This window comes from Anolis carolinensis, chromosome 1, assembly GCF_035594765.1.
Source record: "Anolis carolinensis isolate JA03-04 chromosome 1, rAnoCar3.1.pri, whole genome shotgun sequence".
In the NCBI taxonomy this organism is placed as follows: domain Eukaryota; kingdom Metazoa; phylum Chordata; class Lepidosauria; order Squamata; family Dactyloidae; genus Anolis; species Anolis carolinensis.
The window spans coordinates 223,625,605-223,645,909 of NC_085841.1; the positions used below are offsets into that span (position 1 = coordinate 223,625,605).

At 40.7% G+C, this 20,305-nt stretch overlaps 1 protein-coding gene across 3 annotated transcripts in view; it reads left to right on the top strand.

Annotated features, from left to right (window-relative positions):
• Positions 1-20,305, top strand: part of cacnb4 (calcium voltage-gated channel auxiliary subunit beta 4) — a 231,061-nt gene that overhangs the window by 104,934 nt on the left and 105,822 nt on the right. The window contains 1 exon segment of one of the 3 annotated variants that reach the window (NM_001291395.1): positions 1,946-2,264. The exons of the other annotated variants lie outside the window; for them this stretch is intronic. Within the exon segment in view, the coding sequence (NP_001278324.1) occupies positions 2,220-2,264 (45 nt within the window). The 5' untranslated portion in view covers positions 1,946-2,219. 3 annotated transcript variants of the gene reach the window in all.

The following is a 20,305-nucleotide window of genomic DNA, read 5'->3' on the forward strand; positions in this document are numbered from 1 at the left end:
AAAGGGTAATGAAATTTCAGCCTAGGACAAAACAACAAAACTACACATCCCAGAAACACTAAACTTGGCAGCACAACCCCTCATCTATGCCTCTACGTTCATACGATAAACAGCTCCAGCTACTCCAGAAAACGGCCAGGCTTTAAGACTGCAAGGCTATTCACTGCTATTCCACCTTGCCAACAAAGGATTCCCATAAGCCACAGCAACGCGTGGCTGGGCAAAGCTAGTATATAATAAATGTTCAATTTTTTTGTTCAACAATAAATGTGAATTCTTCTTCATGGAAAAATAAGACATCCCCTGAAAATAAGACCTAGCACATCTTTGGGAGCAAAAATTAATATAAGACACTGTCTTATTTTCGGGGAAACACGGTAAATATTCTTTGACCAATTGCTGGCCACTTGGAGTGTCTTTGGTGTTGCTGTAAGAAGGTCCTCCATTGTGCATGTGGCAGGGCTCAGGCTGCATTGTAATAGTGGGTTTGTGGTTTGCTCTTCTCCACACTCGCATGTTTTATTTATTTATTTATTTATTTATTTATTTATTTACAGCATTTATATTCCGCCCTTCTCACCCCGAAGGGGACTCAGGGCGGATCACATTACACATATAGGTAAACATTCAATGCCTTTTAACATAGAACAAAGACAAGACAAACATGGCTCCAAGTGGGCCTCGAACTCATGACCTCCCGGTCAGAGTGATTCATTGCAGTGATTAATTGCAGCTGCTCTCCAGCCTGCGCCACAGCTCGAGCCTCTACTTTGTGGCCCCATTTCTTAAGATTGGCTCTGCATCTCGTGGTGCAAGAGCACAGTCTGTTCAGCGCCTTCCAAGTCACCCAGTTTGCTGTGTTCCCAGGAGGGAGTATCTCATCTGGCGTCAGCCACTGATTGAGGTTCCGGGTTTTAGCCTGCCACTTTTGGACTCTTGCTTGCTGAGGTGTTCCTGTGTGTATCTCTGTAGATCTTAGAAAACTGTTTCTTGATTTAAGGTGTTGGCATGCTGGCTGATACCTGAACAGGGGATGGGCCGAAGATGTCAATACAGTAGAGTCTCACTTATCCAAGCTTATTTACTGCTTATTGAACTACTTTTTCTGTCAAATTTGTTGTATAACATGATGTTTGGTGCTTAATTTGTAAAATCATAACCTAATTTGATGTTCAATAGGCTTTTCCTTAATCTCTCCGTATTATCCAAGATATTCGCTTATCCAAGCTTCTGCCGGCCCATTTAGCTTGGATAAGTGAGACTCTACTGTACCTTGGTCCTTTCATTGATGGCAGCTACGTCCCGTCGGATGTCAGGTGTGCACTGCTGGCTAAACAATATAATTTCTCCAGTGGTGTGGGGCATAGGCATCCTGTGATAATGCGGCATGTCTCATTAAGAGCCACATCCACTGTTTTCACGTGGTGAGATGTATTCCACACTGGGCCTGATTCTAAGAAGGGTATCATTAATCAACAATTCTTTCCCCCTCTTGTTTCCACTCAGTCCTCTTGCTCATGTTACCTTGTCTAAAATGCATTGGTTGACCTCTTCTTCAGTTGCAGTTTACCTTAAGGTGCAGATGTTTGTTGTTAAAAATGCTCTGGCACTCTCCTCCCCCTCTCTGCACTTGGGAGTTAAATCTGTCCACCCCCAACTCAGCATTTCTTTCTTTTCTATCCTTCTTTCGGCTGTTGCTGCTGCTAGGGCTGCTGATGGCACTGTGGTACTGCAGCTGTTGCTGTTGTTGTTATTGTTATTGGTGGAAGGGGAGCATTCTTCGGGGACACGCTTGTTAGAAGCCCAGAAGCCCTCCCGTTCGTCATCCACTATCAAAGAGGCTGCTCTGCGAGCTGACTGAGGCACAGCCGTCCAGCCAATCGCCGGGCTCTTTCCTGACTCTGTCATCAGCCCTTGGTTAAGGGGGGAACGGGTTTTGCTTTCCGGCTCAGCATTTGCAAGGCAGATAAAATGCCAGGGCTGGGTTGCCTCTCGGGATAACCTTCCCCTCCTATGATGTGAATGAGTAGCATCTTGCCAGGGGAAAAGTCCACAGAGGGAGAAATTAGATACTTACCTAGTCCAAGGAAGCCGAGTGGCTTCCACCTAGGCCTTTGCCTGCATTTTCTTTTTTTAAAAAAAGCAAAAACCAGCTGTGGCTTTTGTAGGAATTTCACTTTTTGCCTTGAGGAAGGGGTGCCTTGGATTATCAGACCTCCATGTATGACAATTTGTACCTGCATGGATTTGAAGACTCTGAGGCGGTAAGTGCCGGCTGTGTGTGCTGGGAATGGGGGGTCATTTAACAGTCGATTTTTTTTTTTGCTGGTTTTTGTTTCTTTTTTCTCGGAACAGTGAAGTCTGCGGAGGAGAGAGATTCCAAAGGAACAGTGTCTCTGTATGTGTTTTGTTTTGTGGGCTGTGATGGATGAAAAGTGGAGGAGGACTGGGGGGCACCTGCATTATATCATTCCTTCTCCGGCTGTTATTTCAGAAAGAGAAAAGCCAAAGGAGAGTCCTGGGGTTTCCAAGAAAAGCTGGGAGGATTCTTTTGATGTGTTGTCATTTTCCAACTGCATGGCAGGGTACATAGATGCTTCGGAGAAGAGGGCTGTTGAACAGTATTGTGTTCATCAACTGAAGGGAAGGGAGGCAAGGGAAGGGGGAGATTATCATATTATTGGACTTAGTGAGGTGTTTTGTTCTGTTGATAATGGTGGAAGTTTTCATGGTGTGTGTGTATATATATGTGTGTGTGTGTATATATGTGTGTGTGGGTGTTTATATATACACACATACATACATACATACACACATGAGTTGTTGCTGGGTAAATGATCAGTGCAGATGCATTTGATTTCCTTAAACAGAGAAACAGCACAAGTGGTTGTTGTAATGCTACCCTACAGCATCACAGTGCTGCCACTGTATATGCTTTTAACATGCTGCTTAAGGAGGAGACTATATAATGGTAGCTAATGCTGCCTTTCTATTTATAAATATGTAGGAGATGTTATCCTTAGTAGACCCGTACTCTCCTGCAAGTCAGGACAGCCACACTGCTAACAGAAGCCATTTATATTTTGCCAGAATTGATCCTTAGGAGCTCTCTGCCTCTGCTGGTCGAAAGCCATTTGAATATGGACTGGGTGGTGGTGAGGATCATCTTCAGAAATTTAAAAACTGCTCGCCTCTTGCTATAGCATAGGCACATTCATATTTCATTCTATTTCCTTCTGTGGGCTTTTAGAAAAAATATTTATTGAAGGAATGTCAAGGGAACTGGGAACTGCTTAGATTGACAGAACAATGTACACACTGTTCTATATTAAACTGGAATGTGTTACATAAGCTTTTGTAGCCAAAGCATAAAATACACAGATTGTAACATAAAATAGTGTATGCGTCAATGCAGACGTATATAGCCAGAGATGTGACATCTACATGAGAATGCATAGGATTGTATATGTGAGTGTGTTGTGTATATAAACACCCCTCCAGATTAGTCTTTGTTCCTGCCTGCCACAGAGACTTTCCTTGGGTCCTAGCTGTAAGGAGTAGCATATCTGTAGGTTGACTCAGTTGCTAATAACATAGCTTCACAGTTGATGTAATTTGCACGGAAAAGAAATTGACCTAATATCATTCCTGTTCTGAGGGGGGGGGGAGAGATGGGATGATGATAATAATAACAATAATAATAACCATTATAATTATCATCTTTATTTATATCCCGCCCCTCTCCCTGGAGGGACTCAGGCGGTTTATAAATTTGCAAGATGATGGAAGATAGATGTCAAGTAGCTTTTAATGACTCTTCAGATTAGTTTTGTAGTCTTGTTCCTCCCTCCCTCTCCCGCGAGATATTTTGCAGGTATTTCTTTACAGTGTATATAACTGTGATGTCATGCCAAGTATTCGTCTTCATACAACCTGAGCTTTACAACCATGGTCAAAATTCCCCTGAGTAATTTTTATTCAGGGTTGGCTTGGTTGGCATTATACTGCTATGGCAGGTGGCTACAAAGGTTGAGATATATATCCACCTGTTTATTAAGTGTTGAATATGCTGAATCTGTTAAGTGAAAATGGTCCAGCCTGCATCATAGTGCAGCTCAGTAGACAAAGTTCCTAGAAACATGGGATCCATGTTCTGCTCAATATACTGCCTCTCTGGATACTATAAAATCTATTTCTCCTCTTTCAAACTCATTTCCACATATCAAGTACAGAAGGGAAAAGGGCCCATCAATCATGTCTGCTGGGTGTATCAATCCAGAACAATTGTAAAACACTTGAAAAACAAAATGCATTAAGCAATGGCACAGTGTGTAGTTTTGAGTTTAAGTGTAGTACAGAAGAACTTCCTGTTGGTTATCTGTAAACTAGATTCATTCTCTCATAGCTCTGTCTCTACTAATGGAATATACCATCTTTCTCCTGGGAATAGCCTCAAGAAGATAGCATTTGTATGTCTTCTGTAACTATTAAGTGAAATGTGGGTCATACCAGTGTCATAGACAACTATTGGATGTTATGATGTAGCACAATCCCTATTCCTTCCTCAATACAGCACTACTGAATGAAGCTGTTAATAACAACAACAACAACAACTTCATTTTTATACCCCACCACCATCTCCCTGAAGGGACTTGGGGCGGCTTACATACAGGACCAAGCACAAAGCGTACAACAAGATTACCAACTAAAATGCAGTTAAAATATAGTAACATACTCTAATTAAACAATTAAATCAGCAGGGTATAAAACAGCATTAAAATGTATCAAAACGAACCTCAAGAACCAGTAACCAAGAATATGGTGGGGATAATCAGAAAGAGAGAGCGCTAGACACGGGCTTGTGCAAAAAGCAGATTATAGTAAGACCTCTATATCTCAGGAGATACATTCCAGGACTTCATGTGGATATTCAAAATTGTGGATAATAATGATGCCTATTGAATGAGCAGCTTCCTTTGGAAGCAAACCATAGAGTTGTGTTGGAGTATATTGCTAAGTCACCAACATGATATTATGTTCAATATTAGTCAGAAGTAAACCATAGAATCACTTGGAGAACGTAGAAAATGTCTGCAAAAGGCATATTTTGTCAAATGAAAACATAGGTATCAGTCCTGTGGATATGGAATTGTATTGTATTTATTTTCTTACAATGTGTTGTTGAAGGCTTTCATGGCCGGGATCACAGGATTGTTGTATGTTTTTCAGACTGTATGGCCATGTTCCAGAAGTATTCTCTCCTGACGTTTCGCCCACATCTATGGCAGGCATACCTCTACCTCTGGAACATGTCCATACAGCCTGAAAAACATTCAAAACCCCTATTTTCTTACAGTTTGCATGGTCTTCATCTACATAAGGACTATGCAAGTCCACACACTTTTTGATAGGAACGCTGAGGAGACAGGTGTTTAAAAACGCAGGTGTTAAAAAAAGATGGGAAAGAGAAAAGATTCTATGTGTTGCTTCATATCTAGAGTACACATCTTTCTAAAAATATGTGTGTAGTAAGCACTCTTACAGATAAACAGTATGATTTTTTTTAAAGGAAGTATCTAAACAGAACGTTCAATATTGGTAACGGAAGTTGCCATACACAGGTATAGCTCAGTTCATGAAATGGATGTGATCTTAGCAGAAAATCGATCTTGGAGGCAAAAAACCATGGGAAAAATGGGGATAAATTACTGTATCACAAAAAGGAGTGACATTTCAATATGTTTTGGCAAATATTTTATTAAAAAATAATAATATGTGCATGTAAAATGAATCAATCAGCATCAATTACGTAGGCCTTGCACAAGTAAGCAAAATCTTTTAAAACTTCAAGAGACCATCTGAAGACTTCTTTCCAAATGCATCTTGGAATGATGTCTATTTTCACCTGCCTGCAGCTTTCCTACAATTTCTGTTTCGGTGGCCAAAATTATAGGTGTATGCTTTCATAGCATACTTAAAGGAGTAAGTGAGCCAGATTTATCTTCTCTTCCACTTTTTCTGTGTATGCTCAATTTGGGAAACTGCTGCTTTTTTTTGGACTTCAACTCCCAGAAATCCCAGCCAGCTTGCCAGCTGTTAGGAACTGTGGGAGCTTAAGTCCAAAACACCTGGAGGCCCAAAGGTTGGGAACTACCATCCTAGATAGATCACAAGGAAGAAAAGCTTATTTGTGAGAGGCTTTGTTAAGTGAGGTATGTCTGCATTGAGTCGGACTATTGGTTTCTGTAGCCACCTTTGCCAAATCTAACTGATAGTGGTGGCATTTCAAGGTTTCAGGTATGATTATTTCCCACTACAGCCTGAAGATCCCAATAACTAATCCAGAGATTAACCAGACCTGGTTCTGTTTAGCCTCTAACATTGTATTATATTAGATGTGTTTAGAGTAGTATCGTAGTCATTCTTTGCTCATCTAGCATACCTTACCCATCCATATCCTGGTGGTAGCAAGATAAGGTTATAGTGTATTTCAGAAAGACCAAATGCTTTTCAGTGGAATGTTTAATTAGAGTAACGGGACTGACCTTCAGGGTTGGCTCTAACATTAGACCAGTGGTTTTCATCCTAGGGTCCCCAGATGTTTTTGGCCTACAACTCCCAGAAATCCCAGCCAGTTTATCAGCTGTTAGGATTTCTGGGAGTTGAAGGCCAAAAACATCTGGGGACCCCAGGTTGTGAACCACTGCATTAGACTATATGGTCAACTTCCATCAGGTCCAGGCAAACAACAGAGAAGCCAGTGTTTGCGATGTGGCCTGCTTTGTACCCCCACCACTATCTGGCTGCCTTCAGATGCAATGGGGCTAATGTCCTTAAATAAGATTGAAGTGGCAGACTAGTTGTCTCTATTATGGGAAAGATGGGAGTTTTTTCCCATCACCCCAGGCATCAAAATGTATTGGTGCAAGCCTGTTAAAGCTAGTGAAATCTGTTCTTTTTTAAAGCACCCAAGGAAGGGCAAACATTGAATGCTCACATCCGAAATTAAGTGTCCCCCATTCACTTCAGGGCGGAGGTGGGAGAAAACTCATGACTGAAATGATTAATCATACTGCAGAAGAATGTGTAAGGTTGGATTAAGTGAACACACAGCTTTCAGTATGCAAAGGGATCTTGGAGACCAACCGAGAGAACAAAGTTGGTAGCATAAGCTTCTGTAGACTAAATCTATTTCCTCAGACGCATGGAGTGAAGCGCCTAGGAAGAAGCTTTTATAAGTAGAGCTGTGTGAATGAATGCCATCCATTTTTTAGTTCAGTGAAAACTGAGACTTTTTGTTGGTGAGGGGGTGCTCTGCAGGGTATGGTGGAGGGGGACTTGGGCATGAAAGCAGTTCTGGGGAAGCCGGCACTTCCAAAAGTACAAACTATTCATAACGTCTCACTCTGGCTATGCCTGCATTAATAAAAAGGTTGTGAACAATTCTGGTTGATAGGAATCCCAGCGGCTCAACCCAAACGCTCTGTTGGAGGTGAACATATGAAAAGCTTGAGGGGGAGTACTGCACTTGCTCTCTTGTCTGTAACAGGCACTTCTGAAGAAAAAGATCCTGTGCTGTTGATGCGACAAGCACATTGTAAAATGACTGCATCAGAATGAATCAAGGCTTGTTCCTGGGGTGTTTTACTGCACTAGGACTTATAAATCCCAGGTCTATCCAGCGCAGTTCAAGACTCATGCTACTGATTTATGAGGATTTTTAAGAAACAGGAATATTTATTGTTGATAGTGTTGTATACTTTCAAGTTGTTTCTGACTTATGGCAACCCTAACACAACTCTGTCACAGGGCTTTCTTGGCAAGATTTATTCAGAAAGGGCTTGCTGTTAACTTCTTCTGAGACTGAGAGAGTGTGACCTGCCCAAGATCACCCAGTTGGTTTCCATGGCTGACTGGTGATTCAAATCTGGTCTTTAGTGTTAGTCCAGTGCTCAATCCACTACATCAGTGATTCTCAACCTGTGAGTCCCCAGGTTTTTGGCCAGCAACTCCCAGAAATCTCAGCCAGTTTACCAGCTGTTAGGATTTCTGAAAGTTGAAGGCCAAAACATCTGGGAACCCACAGGTTGAGAACCAGTGCACTACATCATGCTGGCTTTGTAACTGAAATAATTACCTGCGAGTATTCCCAGGCCTCATCTTGCACATGTTTTGCAGCTGAACCCCAGTTTAACTCTTACATGGAAGCATTCCTGAAGTAATTGAAATAGATTATAGTTATCTTAAGTGTTGAGAAACTTCATGGGCTTTTAATAAGCCATTTAATACAGAGACCTCTGGTGGGTTGTTGACTTCTTGGGGAGGATATATTCCATTTTTTTTTGTAGGAGCCCAAAAGTACCTGGACTAAATACAATTGATGGCCCACTTTGAATCAGTGGATTCGCACAAGTGTTGGCATATTGTTTAGTTCAGTGAGTCTGTTTTAGTTGTAATGAGCCATATGATGCAGCTCATGATATTGTAAGAGAAATGAATTTTTGTCAGAGCTCATTTTTTTCTTTTTGATTACTATATTGTATTTCTTTAAGGGTGGGCCCATCTTAGTTACTAGGAGTCCCTGGTGGCATAAATGGTCAAACCCTTGTGCCATCAGGACTGCTGACCGAAAGGTCGGCACTTTGAATCTAGGGAGCAGGGTGAGCTCCCGTCAGCTCCAGCTTCCCATGTCGGACCATAAGAGAAGCCTCCCACAGGATGGTAAAACATCCGGGCGTCCCCTGGGCAACATCTCTGTAAATGGCCAATTCTCTCACATCAGAAGCGACTTGCAGTTTTTCAAGTCGCTCCTGACACACACAAAATTTTTAGTTATTGTCTTGTGAGTCTTGCTATTTAATCTTTAACTTATAATTGCTTAAGTTACATGTAGCTACAGTACTTCATCCATGAAATGGATAAATTTGACAAGACATGAGGAAAGATATAACATATTAAAAATTCTTAGTACCTCCATAAAATACTCCATGTATCCACGCTATATGTTTTGTTCTATGATTCATAGTTTGTGGCTGGTTTTCTAGTTTGGATCCATAGCAATAGCCTCTAGTAATCTACATCTCTCTTGTGCACCCCAGAGTGATCTGGAGGGCTGATATATCCCATTTTTTCCTATTTACAGTTTTTCATATTTGCTTTAACCCATCGGTTTGTATTCCTTAATGAGGAATCTTTCAAAAATGCCATGTTGATTTAAAAGTTGGCTAGAGTTGATTTTCACATGCTACTGCAATACATGATGATTCCCTGCTAAATGTATGAACTGCCTTCAGTGAGAAGCAGGAATATATAATGTGATGTTAGATTATATGAAAGCTCATATGGTGATTGTGAAGGCAATTCCGCAGCTACAGATCATTTACTCAACTGCACTTGTGGAATAGCCCATACCTGTTTAAATTTTGCTTTCTAAAGTTCTTCACTTGGCACAGCTGTTTGAACAGTGTCAGCAAATAAACTAGTGTCATTCAAAGAGTGATGCACATTTTTGTTCACTCCTGCTTGTTCAGCTGAAGTTTAGAGTGAACATAGTGGCCTCAATCGTGTTGTTACTGCTGACTGTAGTAGACCCATTGCATCCGTGGTATTTACTTATGTGTTGAGTCACCATTCAGCATTTGACTCTGTGGGTCTACTCTACCTCCAGCCAGTGAAACCTGTTCAGCTAACAGGCTAGATCAGCAGCAGTGTTTTACATGGATGTAATGGAAGAGACAGTATAAAATGAACTTGTGTTCTGTTGGCTGAAAAATCCTTGGTTCTGGAGAGTCTTTTGGGAGAGTTTGTTGGATTAAAGTTGGTCTGTCTGTTGGATAATGGTGTTTGTGTGAGCAGGGATGCTTGTTTGTGTCCTTGTTGTTATTTAATTGGGTTGCTGTGAGTTTTCTGGGCTGTATGGCCATGTTCCGAAGCATTCTCTCTTGACGTTTCACCCACATCTACAGCAGGCATCCTCAGAGGTTGTGAGGTCTGTTGGAAACTAGTTAAGTGGGGTTTATATATCTGTGGAATGTCCAGGGTGGGAGAAAGAACTCTTATCTGTTTGCCGCAAGTATTATTTGATTGTTTGTTGTATTGGTGAGCTGGTGTCTGTTGGGTAAGCCTTTCCCAGTTTGGGAAGATGTAGTGGACTACAATACACAACATGTTCTTGGTGCGATTTATTGTGGGAAGCAGAGGAGGGTGTTTGTAACTCTTAATTCTTTCTTTGGCTACAGAAGGGGTAGAAAAGGGTTAGTCAGTGGGCCACATGTATCCCTCTCCGTCCCCTCAAAACTCACTCCAATGCCCTACAGGATATATGACTGGACATTTTGACATGTTTTTGGGGGAAGGTCCCATGATTCCTTTTAGATCCAGGAGTGGCTTTTTAGAAGATGACCCAGGAATTAACTTGTCTTAAAATGGTCCAAATACGATTGTACATATGGCAAAATTGCCCCAGATATCTATTAGGGGTTATAGGCAGGCTTTTCGAAGCACAAAATCTCAATTGTTTTCCCAATGGGCTTTGTGGTGGTTTATTGTTATCCATTAACATCTAACATAGACTTGCACAATCTGTGGTCCTTCAGGTATTTGGGACTCCAACTTCCAGTAGACCTAGCCATCTTGTCCAGTAGTCAGGAATTTGGGGAGATGAAGTCCAAAACACCAGAAAGGCCACAGGTTGTGCAGACAAAATGGGATGTAGAAACTTGGTGGTCTTATATATCAGAATATATAATTAATGACTTCATTAATCAAAGGAAAAGAAAATATACAAATAGCCTAAAAGAACAAGACTGGTTCAGGAACTGGTCAGTGCTAATTGACAAAATAGATGGAGACGAAAGATACACCACCTTGAACCAGGCGTTCCACACGGTTAAAATTATACATTTTAAAGGATCGTTTAAAATGTCATTTAAGCATTAGTTACTTTTGGTATTATGTATACTGAAATAAGACATGTATTGCAAAAATTTGTTATTTGTTGGGATGTATCAAATAAAATAAAATAAAAATCACAAACCAAAAGAAAGAAAGAAAAGAAAAGAAAAGAAAAAAGTCCTGATCTAACAGTTGCTTGCCATTGGTCTACGGCTTTCCACCTTGACGCACAAAGCTCTTCTTTAATTTCCTTCCCTGTATGCTGCTCCAATCATGTTGGCATTTTGTTGTATGCAAATATTTTAATGCCTCTATTCATAAAATAAAATTGCTCAATGATAAACTATTTCCAAGATTGTATGGTTACGATGAAGAAGGGACATATCCTACTCTCATATATCATTTTTATAATTTTGTCTCCCAACCTGCATTCTTGAGCAGACCCAGAAAGAATAACCTCTTTTGTGATCCTTTGTGAAGCCTTTGTGATCCTTTTTTTCTGGCAGTGAAATGAAGTGAAAATAATTGCAAAAGACCTTCAAATTGGATATTTATCAGATATATCTTTCCTGGAAATCTTTGCTGCTAAAGTTAGATAGAAACAATCGCTAGTGGATTTCCATGAGCATCTTGTAGGGTGTTGCAGACAACCCCATGGAACAGATACACAGAATCCCCATAGTTCAGGGATGTTATTGGACTATGTATGGCCTAGCCAGCAGAGCCAGTGATGTGGGGTTATGAGAATTGCAGTCCAGTAACATTAGGAGGATCAGCCCTGCTCTTTCTCTGTGAAGATCATGAATGAAAGAGGTTCCTTTGCCTTTGCAGGCACAAATATTTTTGCATTTGTTCTGTAAAATGTTTATTTTTCAAGTTCGTACATTCCAGAGATGATGGAGTGGTTTGTGTGTTGAACCGTGATCCAAATCTGTGTCATGGAAACCTAATGGGTGACTGACCTTTGGCTAGTCACACTCTCTCAGCTCCAAGGAAGGCAAACACAACCCTCTCCTAAACAAATCTTGGCAAGAAAACCCTATGATAGGGTTGCCACAAATCAGGAACTACTTGAAGGCACACAATAACAATATTCTGAAGTGTGGCACACCGTTCATCTTCAAGCACTAGCAAGCACATTTGTCTCCTAGATTGCCACTCTTTCTTTCTTTCTCCCTCCCTCCCTCCTTCCCTCCCTCTCTCCTCCCAGAAATGTTAATTTTAAAACTGCATTTACATTTGTGAAATGACTTTCTTCACTTCTTCTCATGAGGTGCCAGATGAGTTCTTGTCGGCTCATGTAAGTGTTTTATCTCATGCTCTCAAACCCAGGCTTTTAGGCTGACAGGAAGACACTGCCTTTTAGAGCACCATTACTTTCTCATTTCTCTCAGCATGGGTATGAGTGTATGGTGCAAATGCTGGCATCCTTCTCTTAGTGTGGCAGGGTTTCTGGATGTTATGTACCTGTAAGAGACAACTGACTTGTGTAGAAAGGGACTTCCTGGCCACAGATGTATATGACTCTCTTGATAAATCTCAATTCCTCCTGGCCTCAAACTGTGCCTGTACTTCTTGCTTACCAGTGCAGTATGCCTGGATGCGTGAGAAGGAGAAAGCAGAAAAAACTCTTGTGACCATTATGGTCTGCCATCTCTAACATTTAGCTTGAATTTAGTTTAGGGTCACAGAACAGTGTGGATCCTACACTAGCAATATGATGGTATGAATTCTTAGCTGTCTCTAGTTTTCTGAATATGAGTTTCAATTTTAGGATTAGGCTATACCCAGTTAGAACAGAAATATTATTCCTTCTATTCTTTTTAGCAAGTAACATAGAACTTAATGTGGTTGCTGTGTTTCTAAATATTTACTTTAGAATTGTCCCATTCTCCTGCTGTTGGTATGATTTTTTTGCCAATTCAAGAGACAACTATGATTAAATTGGCAAATGTATTGAAATGAATAACGTCTTTCTCCTAAAGAGAATAGTATTCGTTCACATATCACAAACCGAATGTGATGGGTTGTGTGCCTGTTTCTTCTCAGAAAGCATGGTTTGTTATTTTGCCATATACTGTACAAGAATCTGAACCAGTTGATTGTTGGTAGCTTACAAACTGTGGCTTGTTTAAACCATGGCTTGGTGTGATGCCTACACTTGCAACTATGGCTTGTTCCCCAGATGCCAACCCAAAACAATATTAGACAAAAAGAATGAGGGGAAAATTATACAGTAGGTAAGCAGTCTATGATTTATTTGATCATTTGGAAAGCAATTGCTTTTGGGATAGTAGAATGTTTAGCAAGAAACTATAGTTAACACAAACATATGAATGGCATTGTCTGTCTCTCGATATATGAGCATCTTCTATCTTAAATGAAACCAATAGTCTTATTAACACCTGAGTAAACCTGGACTATATTGCAGAACACAACAGATCAATATCTTAATCAGGAATTATTGTAAATGTAATGTCTTCATGTGTATGGAGAAACTCATCTGTAAAAGTTTCTTTCTAAATGCAGAACACTACACCAGGAGCAGCTGTGTATGTAAACCCTGACACTTAAAAGCCATAATCCCCTCTACATAATGAGAAAGATGTTTGCCTTCAGGCCACACTAGCTAAAGGCCTGCTATCACCTTACTACAAATACTTTTTCTTTCCCCTCTTTTATATGTGACATGATCCAGAATGAGTTTCTGGATTTGTTTCTACTAAACTCTCCTAAGTTACGAGGGTTGAATGAAAAGTAATGCCTCCACCTTCATAACTCCTCAACAGATGGCAGTACTGGTATGCGGCAGGTACTGGCTTGTTCAGTAGACTCTCCTCTACAGTTCCATTTGGCGGGAAGCCTAAGCATTGAACGGTTGTGGTGTTAAAGTGTTAAGTATGGAACCTGCACAGAATGTCGGTCAATGCGACTTAAGCAATGTGCAGTCATTGAATTCTTGACAGCAGAAGGTGTCACCTCAAAGGAGATTCATCAGAGAATGCAAGCTGTTTATGATGATTGTGTTGATGTGAGTACTGTGCATTGTTGGGTGAGTAAGTTTAAAGATGTTGAGGTGGGATCATCTGACTTGCGTCACAAATAAAGAGTTGGATGTCCTGTGATAGCAATCACCGAGTTTCACAAGCCAAAGGTTGACAGATTGATTTAGGACGATCATCGTATCACTCAGAGAGAAATTTCAAGTATAATCGGCATTTCACAAAAACGTGTGGGTCACATTATTGCTTTGCTTGGCTATCGGAAGATCTGTGCACGATGGGTACTGTGAGACGCTGGTTGCAGAAACAGAGTGTCTTCTTCTTCGTGACGGCTTCAGAAAACTTGTTCATTGTTGGCAGAAATGTATCCAATTGTCTGTTGATTACGTGGAAAAGTGAATACTGGTAGTTAAAGAGCACATTCTAAAGATTATTTCTGTGTTTGATTTATTAAAATATTCCTATCCAAACCCAAGTAATGAATGTGGAGACATTACTTTTCATTCAACCCTCGTAGATATGCTACCAGTGCTACCTTCTGATTTCTGATATTATATATAAGTCTAGAAGTGTGTATATTTCCTTGGACAAGAGTGCTAGATTGGGGTAGAAATACTTTTTGGATAGGCCACTCCATATGAAAATGTGGCTACTGTCTGACAGGCCTCTGAAGAAAGATAACAGGTGTACAAAAGTGGTATAAAAGCCAAATAAAACTAATGCCATTCAAAGTCATTAAAATCTTTTGGGTGAGTTTTTGTAGAGTGCATTCAAAACAAATGATGGTTGCAATCCTGAACACATTCTGCCATCAGGAATCTAGTGAGAATACTTGAATAAATATGCGTTTGATCCAGAGGTTGGAGAATTTACTTCTGCAACTCTCATCATTGTCATTTCAGCCTTTCATTCTGACATGGGCAGCTTTAGTTGCCCACATTTTCTTAATTTTTTAAAGCTGTATTAAGATCACACTACAATTTGGATGTCCCTCTCACACATTTACTTGAGAATAATTCCCACAAAACTCAGTAATAGTGTATTTTTGTGCAAATTTGTATAGGAATGAGATACTGTCTATAAGTTTCCTACTCAACTATTCCAGTTTTCAGAGCTGGAACTACTGCCACTTGGCAACACAAGACCATTAAGAAAATGGCCACATTTTGGCATAATGGCATAATGATGAACTCTTAAAGAATTTGGCTTATCATTCACAAATAGGATGATGGAGCATGCTGCATGCTATACTTGGCTCTTTTTGCCATTGAAATGACTATAGTGACTAGAAATTGACAAAAAGGCAAAAGCTTATTGTGTCCAGAGAAATGTCAAGGGTGGTTACTCTTTCTTTCAAGGGATTGGGACCATTTTGTACTCCTCAACTCCTGTCTCTCCAAGAATGGTTGGTTCTGAGGGAAAGGTTGGAGGTGGGGAAAATTTGGGGGTGGGGTTGAACGCCTAACCACCACCCATCCCTTGGCTAAGCCCTGCATGCTTGCTGTGTTCAGATGTGATGACAGTCATAATTCGAGTTGATACCTTGGTAGATCCCAGATGAACCCTCAATTGTAGAGTAAGACTGGCATTTCAGCCCCACATCATCCTCCCAGCCTAGACATGAAGCTAGCATGAGACCTGAAACTGAGCAGAAAGGACAACAGGCAGCAAACAATAACTTTGGCCAAAGGACTCATGAAAATTCAATGCAACTTTCAAAGCAGCATCTCCGCCTTGACCAGGGAGCTCTGCCTGCCCAATGTCCAACCCCCATTTACCTGGATGCTTCTCAAGGCCGGGAATCCTGGGGCGGCCTAAGGCTGGACTTGTGGACCTTGTTCTCAACATCAACATGATCCACATCTCCGAGATGTGCTATACTGAGGGATTATTCAAAGGAGCAGGAAAACTGCTGAAACCCAATGGAGTGATGCTGATGTACAGCCCTTATTATGTCAATGGGTGCATCACCCTGCAAAGCAACTTCTTGAGACAAAAAATCCAGCCTGGGGCCTCCGGGACACATCCGTGTTGCAGAAACTGTCTGAGATGGGATGCAGTTGGAGAGGATGGTTGACATGCCTGCGAACAAGTGCCTTATTTTTCGTAAGCACTGACCACCTGTCCATGAAGATGTTTTCCTCAAAGGGCAGCACTTTACAGCCATGCTATGTAGCCTTGTGTCCGGGGCAATATTTGGCCCAGAAACATGATGCCGGGTGGAAGACGGACCAAGCAGAGGCTCAAGATGGAGCTGAGTCTCCTAAAGTTTCTGGCAAAAAGTAGAATAAGCCTTGAAAAAAAGATTCAATGTAATTTTTAGTGCCTGACATACCGTGTTTTCCCGAAAATAAGACAGTGTCTTATATTAATTTTGCTCCCAAAGATGCTCTGGGTCTTATTTTCAGGGGATGTCTTATTTTTCCATGAAGAAGAATTCACATTCATTGAACAAAAAATAAACATTTATTGTATACTGTACAGTAGTTGTCATCACAATCCAGCATAACCAGACAAACTGTGAATCCTATCAAGAATTTCTTGTTACTACCAATATTTCCATGTACAACACTCTATGGTACGTACATTTACCGATCCTGCATGCTCTGGTGTTCTGTTCGTTTCCAAACAAAAACTTTGCTAGGTCTTACTTTCGGGGGAGGCCTTATATTTAGCAATTCAACAAAACCTCTACTAGGTCTTATTTTCTGGGGAAGTCTTATTTTAGGGGAAACAGGTACTAACAATACTGGCCAAGACAAAGAAAGTTTATTTTAGGCAGCATCCGTATTTTATAGGACTTCAGAGCTACTAAGCAAAAGCCAAAGTGTGCATAAGCAATATCTAATGCATACATGGTAATTCTTATCTAAGGTCTATATGACCTGCACAGAATGGAGACAGATATTGTTTATGAGGATGTCATTGTAACATCAGATGGGGTGGCCCTGGGCACATGATGTTTCAGTTACAGCATTTTTAGCATAACACAAATGACTGAGTTCATACAGGCAAGAGGTGGGATGTCAGTGGTTGTCAAAATGGAGTTAATCAAGCTAATTACAACAGACTGGCTGAATTTGTAATTCTTACTTTACAGTAAGAATGTTGGAACCTGGGTTCCGATTTGCCCTTTCCTAGCAGACCGGGAATGGTAAACTAACATCAGATCCTTGGTTTTAGACTCTGGCTTGTTAGGGAAGTAATAAACAAATAATCTCGATCTGAATTTGCTTGTTCACCAGTTGCTGGTTGATTTAGCTGCTCTGTTGACAGGAAAAGCCAAACTATGCCATATGCACCAGCACACTTTTTATTGAATGGTAAGCTAGAATACTCCGCAATTCTGTATACTGATAGATTTGAACATAGTTATGAATACTAAAGCACAATTTAGTTTTACAGGAAAGATCTCAGCCTTCTTTGAGCACAGATATTCCCAACACCCTCCAGTATAACTATCAAGAGATCAAAAGCCTTTGCTTCAATTTCTTTTTAGCATGTATTTCAGACCCTAAACTCTAGCTAATTTCAGCTGCTTTCAATAGAAGAAGCCCAATTCCAAAATTATGATTTTCTGTTTGCTTGTTTCCACTAACCATAGTTATGGTGGGCATTGTTATCCAACAAAATCAATCACACTGGGCCTATGGAAAGTTTAAACTTTAAATAGCTTAAAAAGTATCATTTTTTTAAAGAGTGTGGTTCCAGTATTTCTGGAAGCAATAGTCTGAAAATGATAACTTTTCCAAGCTCACAGTTTATGCATTGATACATTGTCCCCGTCCCCCCCCCCCCCGTCCCCCGTTTTTAAAAACCAAAGATGGAGAAAGTGTAACTTGTATCTCATACAGCTCAAACATTTTTGTGGCCTTTCAAGTCACTCACAAACCCCCAGACCTTTTTCAAAAAGAGATTTGAATGAAAGAATAATGCAGAATTGCTTTAAAGCACTGCCTAGAATAGTACAGTAGAGTCTCACTAATCCAAGCCTCGCTTATCCAAGCCTCTGGATAATCCAAGCCATTTTTGTAGTCAATGTTTTCAATATATCATGATATTTTGGTGCTAAATTCGTAAATACAGTAATTACAACATAACATTACTGCGTACTGAACTACTTTTTCTGTCAAATTTGTTGTATAACATGAAGTTTTGGTGCTTAATTTGTAAAATCATAACCTAATTTGATGTTTAATAGGCTTTTCATTAATCCCTCCTTATTATCCAAGATATTCGCTTATCCAAGCTTCTGCCGGCCCGTTTAGCTTGGATAAGTGAGACTCTACTGTATATAGAGTATATATTCTATATTGAATAGAAGAGCCCCCGGTGGCACAATGGGTTAAACTGCTGAGCTGCTGAACTTGCTGACCAAAAGGTTGGCGGTTTGAATCCGGAGAGCGGAGTGAGCTCCCGCTGTCAGCTCCAGCTTCTGCCAATCTAGCAGTTTGAAAACATCTAAATGTGAGTAGATCAATAGGTACCGCTCTGGCGGGAAGGTAACGGCGCTTCATGCAGTCATGCCGGCCTTATGACCTTGGAGGTGTCTACGGACAACGCCAGCTCTTCGTCTTGGAAATGGAGATGAGCACAAACCCCCAGAATCGGACACGACTAGACTTAATGTCAGGGGAAAACCTTTACCTTTAGAATAGTATTTGGCTTCAAAATGTGTTAACTACAAGAAGAAGAAAATGGTTCTCCCCACAGGTACAAGAGTCTTGGATATAGTGCATTAGGTAAAGGTAAAGCCAGCATTGTCTATAGATATCTCCAAGGTCATGTGGCCTGCATGACTGCATGGAGCACTGTTATAAAGTAATATTGTATTACCTTATCTGATATTGCAGCTCAGTTTCTTGTGTTAATTAAGGGTTATGATGCCATTTAACTCTCCTGCAGTAAGGCTGGCGCCTGGCTATGGTAATAAGCTAGTAATGTGGTTATTGTTGATGAGGAATTATTTGTATATCAGCCTCTGTGTGTGCCAGTCTCTCCAAATGAGGTTCTCTCCAGGTATTTGGGCTACGGCTCCATCGGTTTCAGAGCACATGGCCAGTCATCAGAGATAATGGGAGTAATAATTCAAGACATCTAGACATGTACTGATGGGGAGGTTGTTCTGTGTTATCCCAAGTCCATCCCTCATACCTTGGAGTGCTGCAGGGGTCTGTCCCAGGGCCATTATTCTTATTTTCTCAATGACTTTGTTGATGAAGTCAAGGGAATCACTGTCAAATTTCTAGATGTACTCAACTGGGAAGGGTGGTTAACACATTGATTAGAACAAAATTTACCAGGAACTTGATACTCTAGAAAACTGGGCAGAAATTAATAAAATTATGTTTAAAAAGAGACCAACGCAATGTCTCATCAGATAGTCCTCAAATACTCAGCCGCTCCTGACTATTGATCAAGCACTTCCAGATCTGTCATCGTTGGCATGGAACAAACGATGCCATAAATAACTTTGCTTTACCATAAAACTAAGATTTGCTGCTGGATGTTTTTTTTTAAAATAAATTAATCCTTTCCTTTGAAGAATCACATTTTCTGCTGGTGATCTACTTCTATCCTGTCCAAAAGGGAATTTTATATTGCTGACAAGCCGCTTCTGGTGTGAGAAAATTTGTCGTCTGCAAGGACGTTGCCCAGGGGATGCCTAGATGTTTTGATGTTTTTATTGTCCTTGAGGGAGGCTTCTCTCATGTCCCCGCATGAGGAGCTGGAGCTGACAGAGGGAACTCATCCATGCTCTCCCCTGGTTGGATTCGAAATGGCAGCTTTCAGGTCAGCAACACAACCTTCAAGTCATCAGTCCTGCCGGCACAAGGGTTTAACCCACTGCGCCATCGGTGGCTCCTTGACAAGTCAATATTGGGTTGTCTTAGTCTCCACATCGCCCCAATAAGACTGATCACCAACCACTGGGATGCTTTTTGTTTCACCATTCCACATCCCACCGTGTTGGTCCTGACTCCTATTTTCTCACAGTAATGACACAAAAGGAGTGATTTCTCCACTTTTAAGTTCCTTTTCTTTTCCTTACAGTCCAGCTGAAGAACTAGGCAACTTGGGTACCAAAGAATTTAAAAGTGAGGAAGTGGGTGGTGAAATGAGCGTGTTGCCAAGCAGCCTGGTGTTGAAAATGGAAATCTGTGGAAATGATAGCGAGAGGCTCTTCAACACTGGGGATGTTCAGATTCTCAGCTGATTTTTCTTCCTACAGTAGAGTCTCGCTTATCCAACGTAAATGGGCTGGCAGAAAGTTGGTTAAGCGAATATGTTGGATAATAAGGAGAGATTAAGGAAAAGCCTATTAAACATCAAATTAGGTTATGATTTTACAAATTAAGCAACAAAACATTATGTTATACAACAAATTTGACAGAAAAAGTAGTTCAATA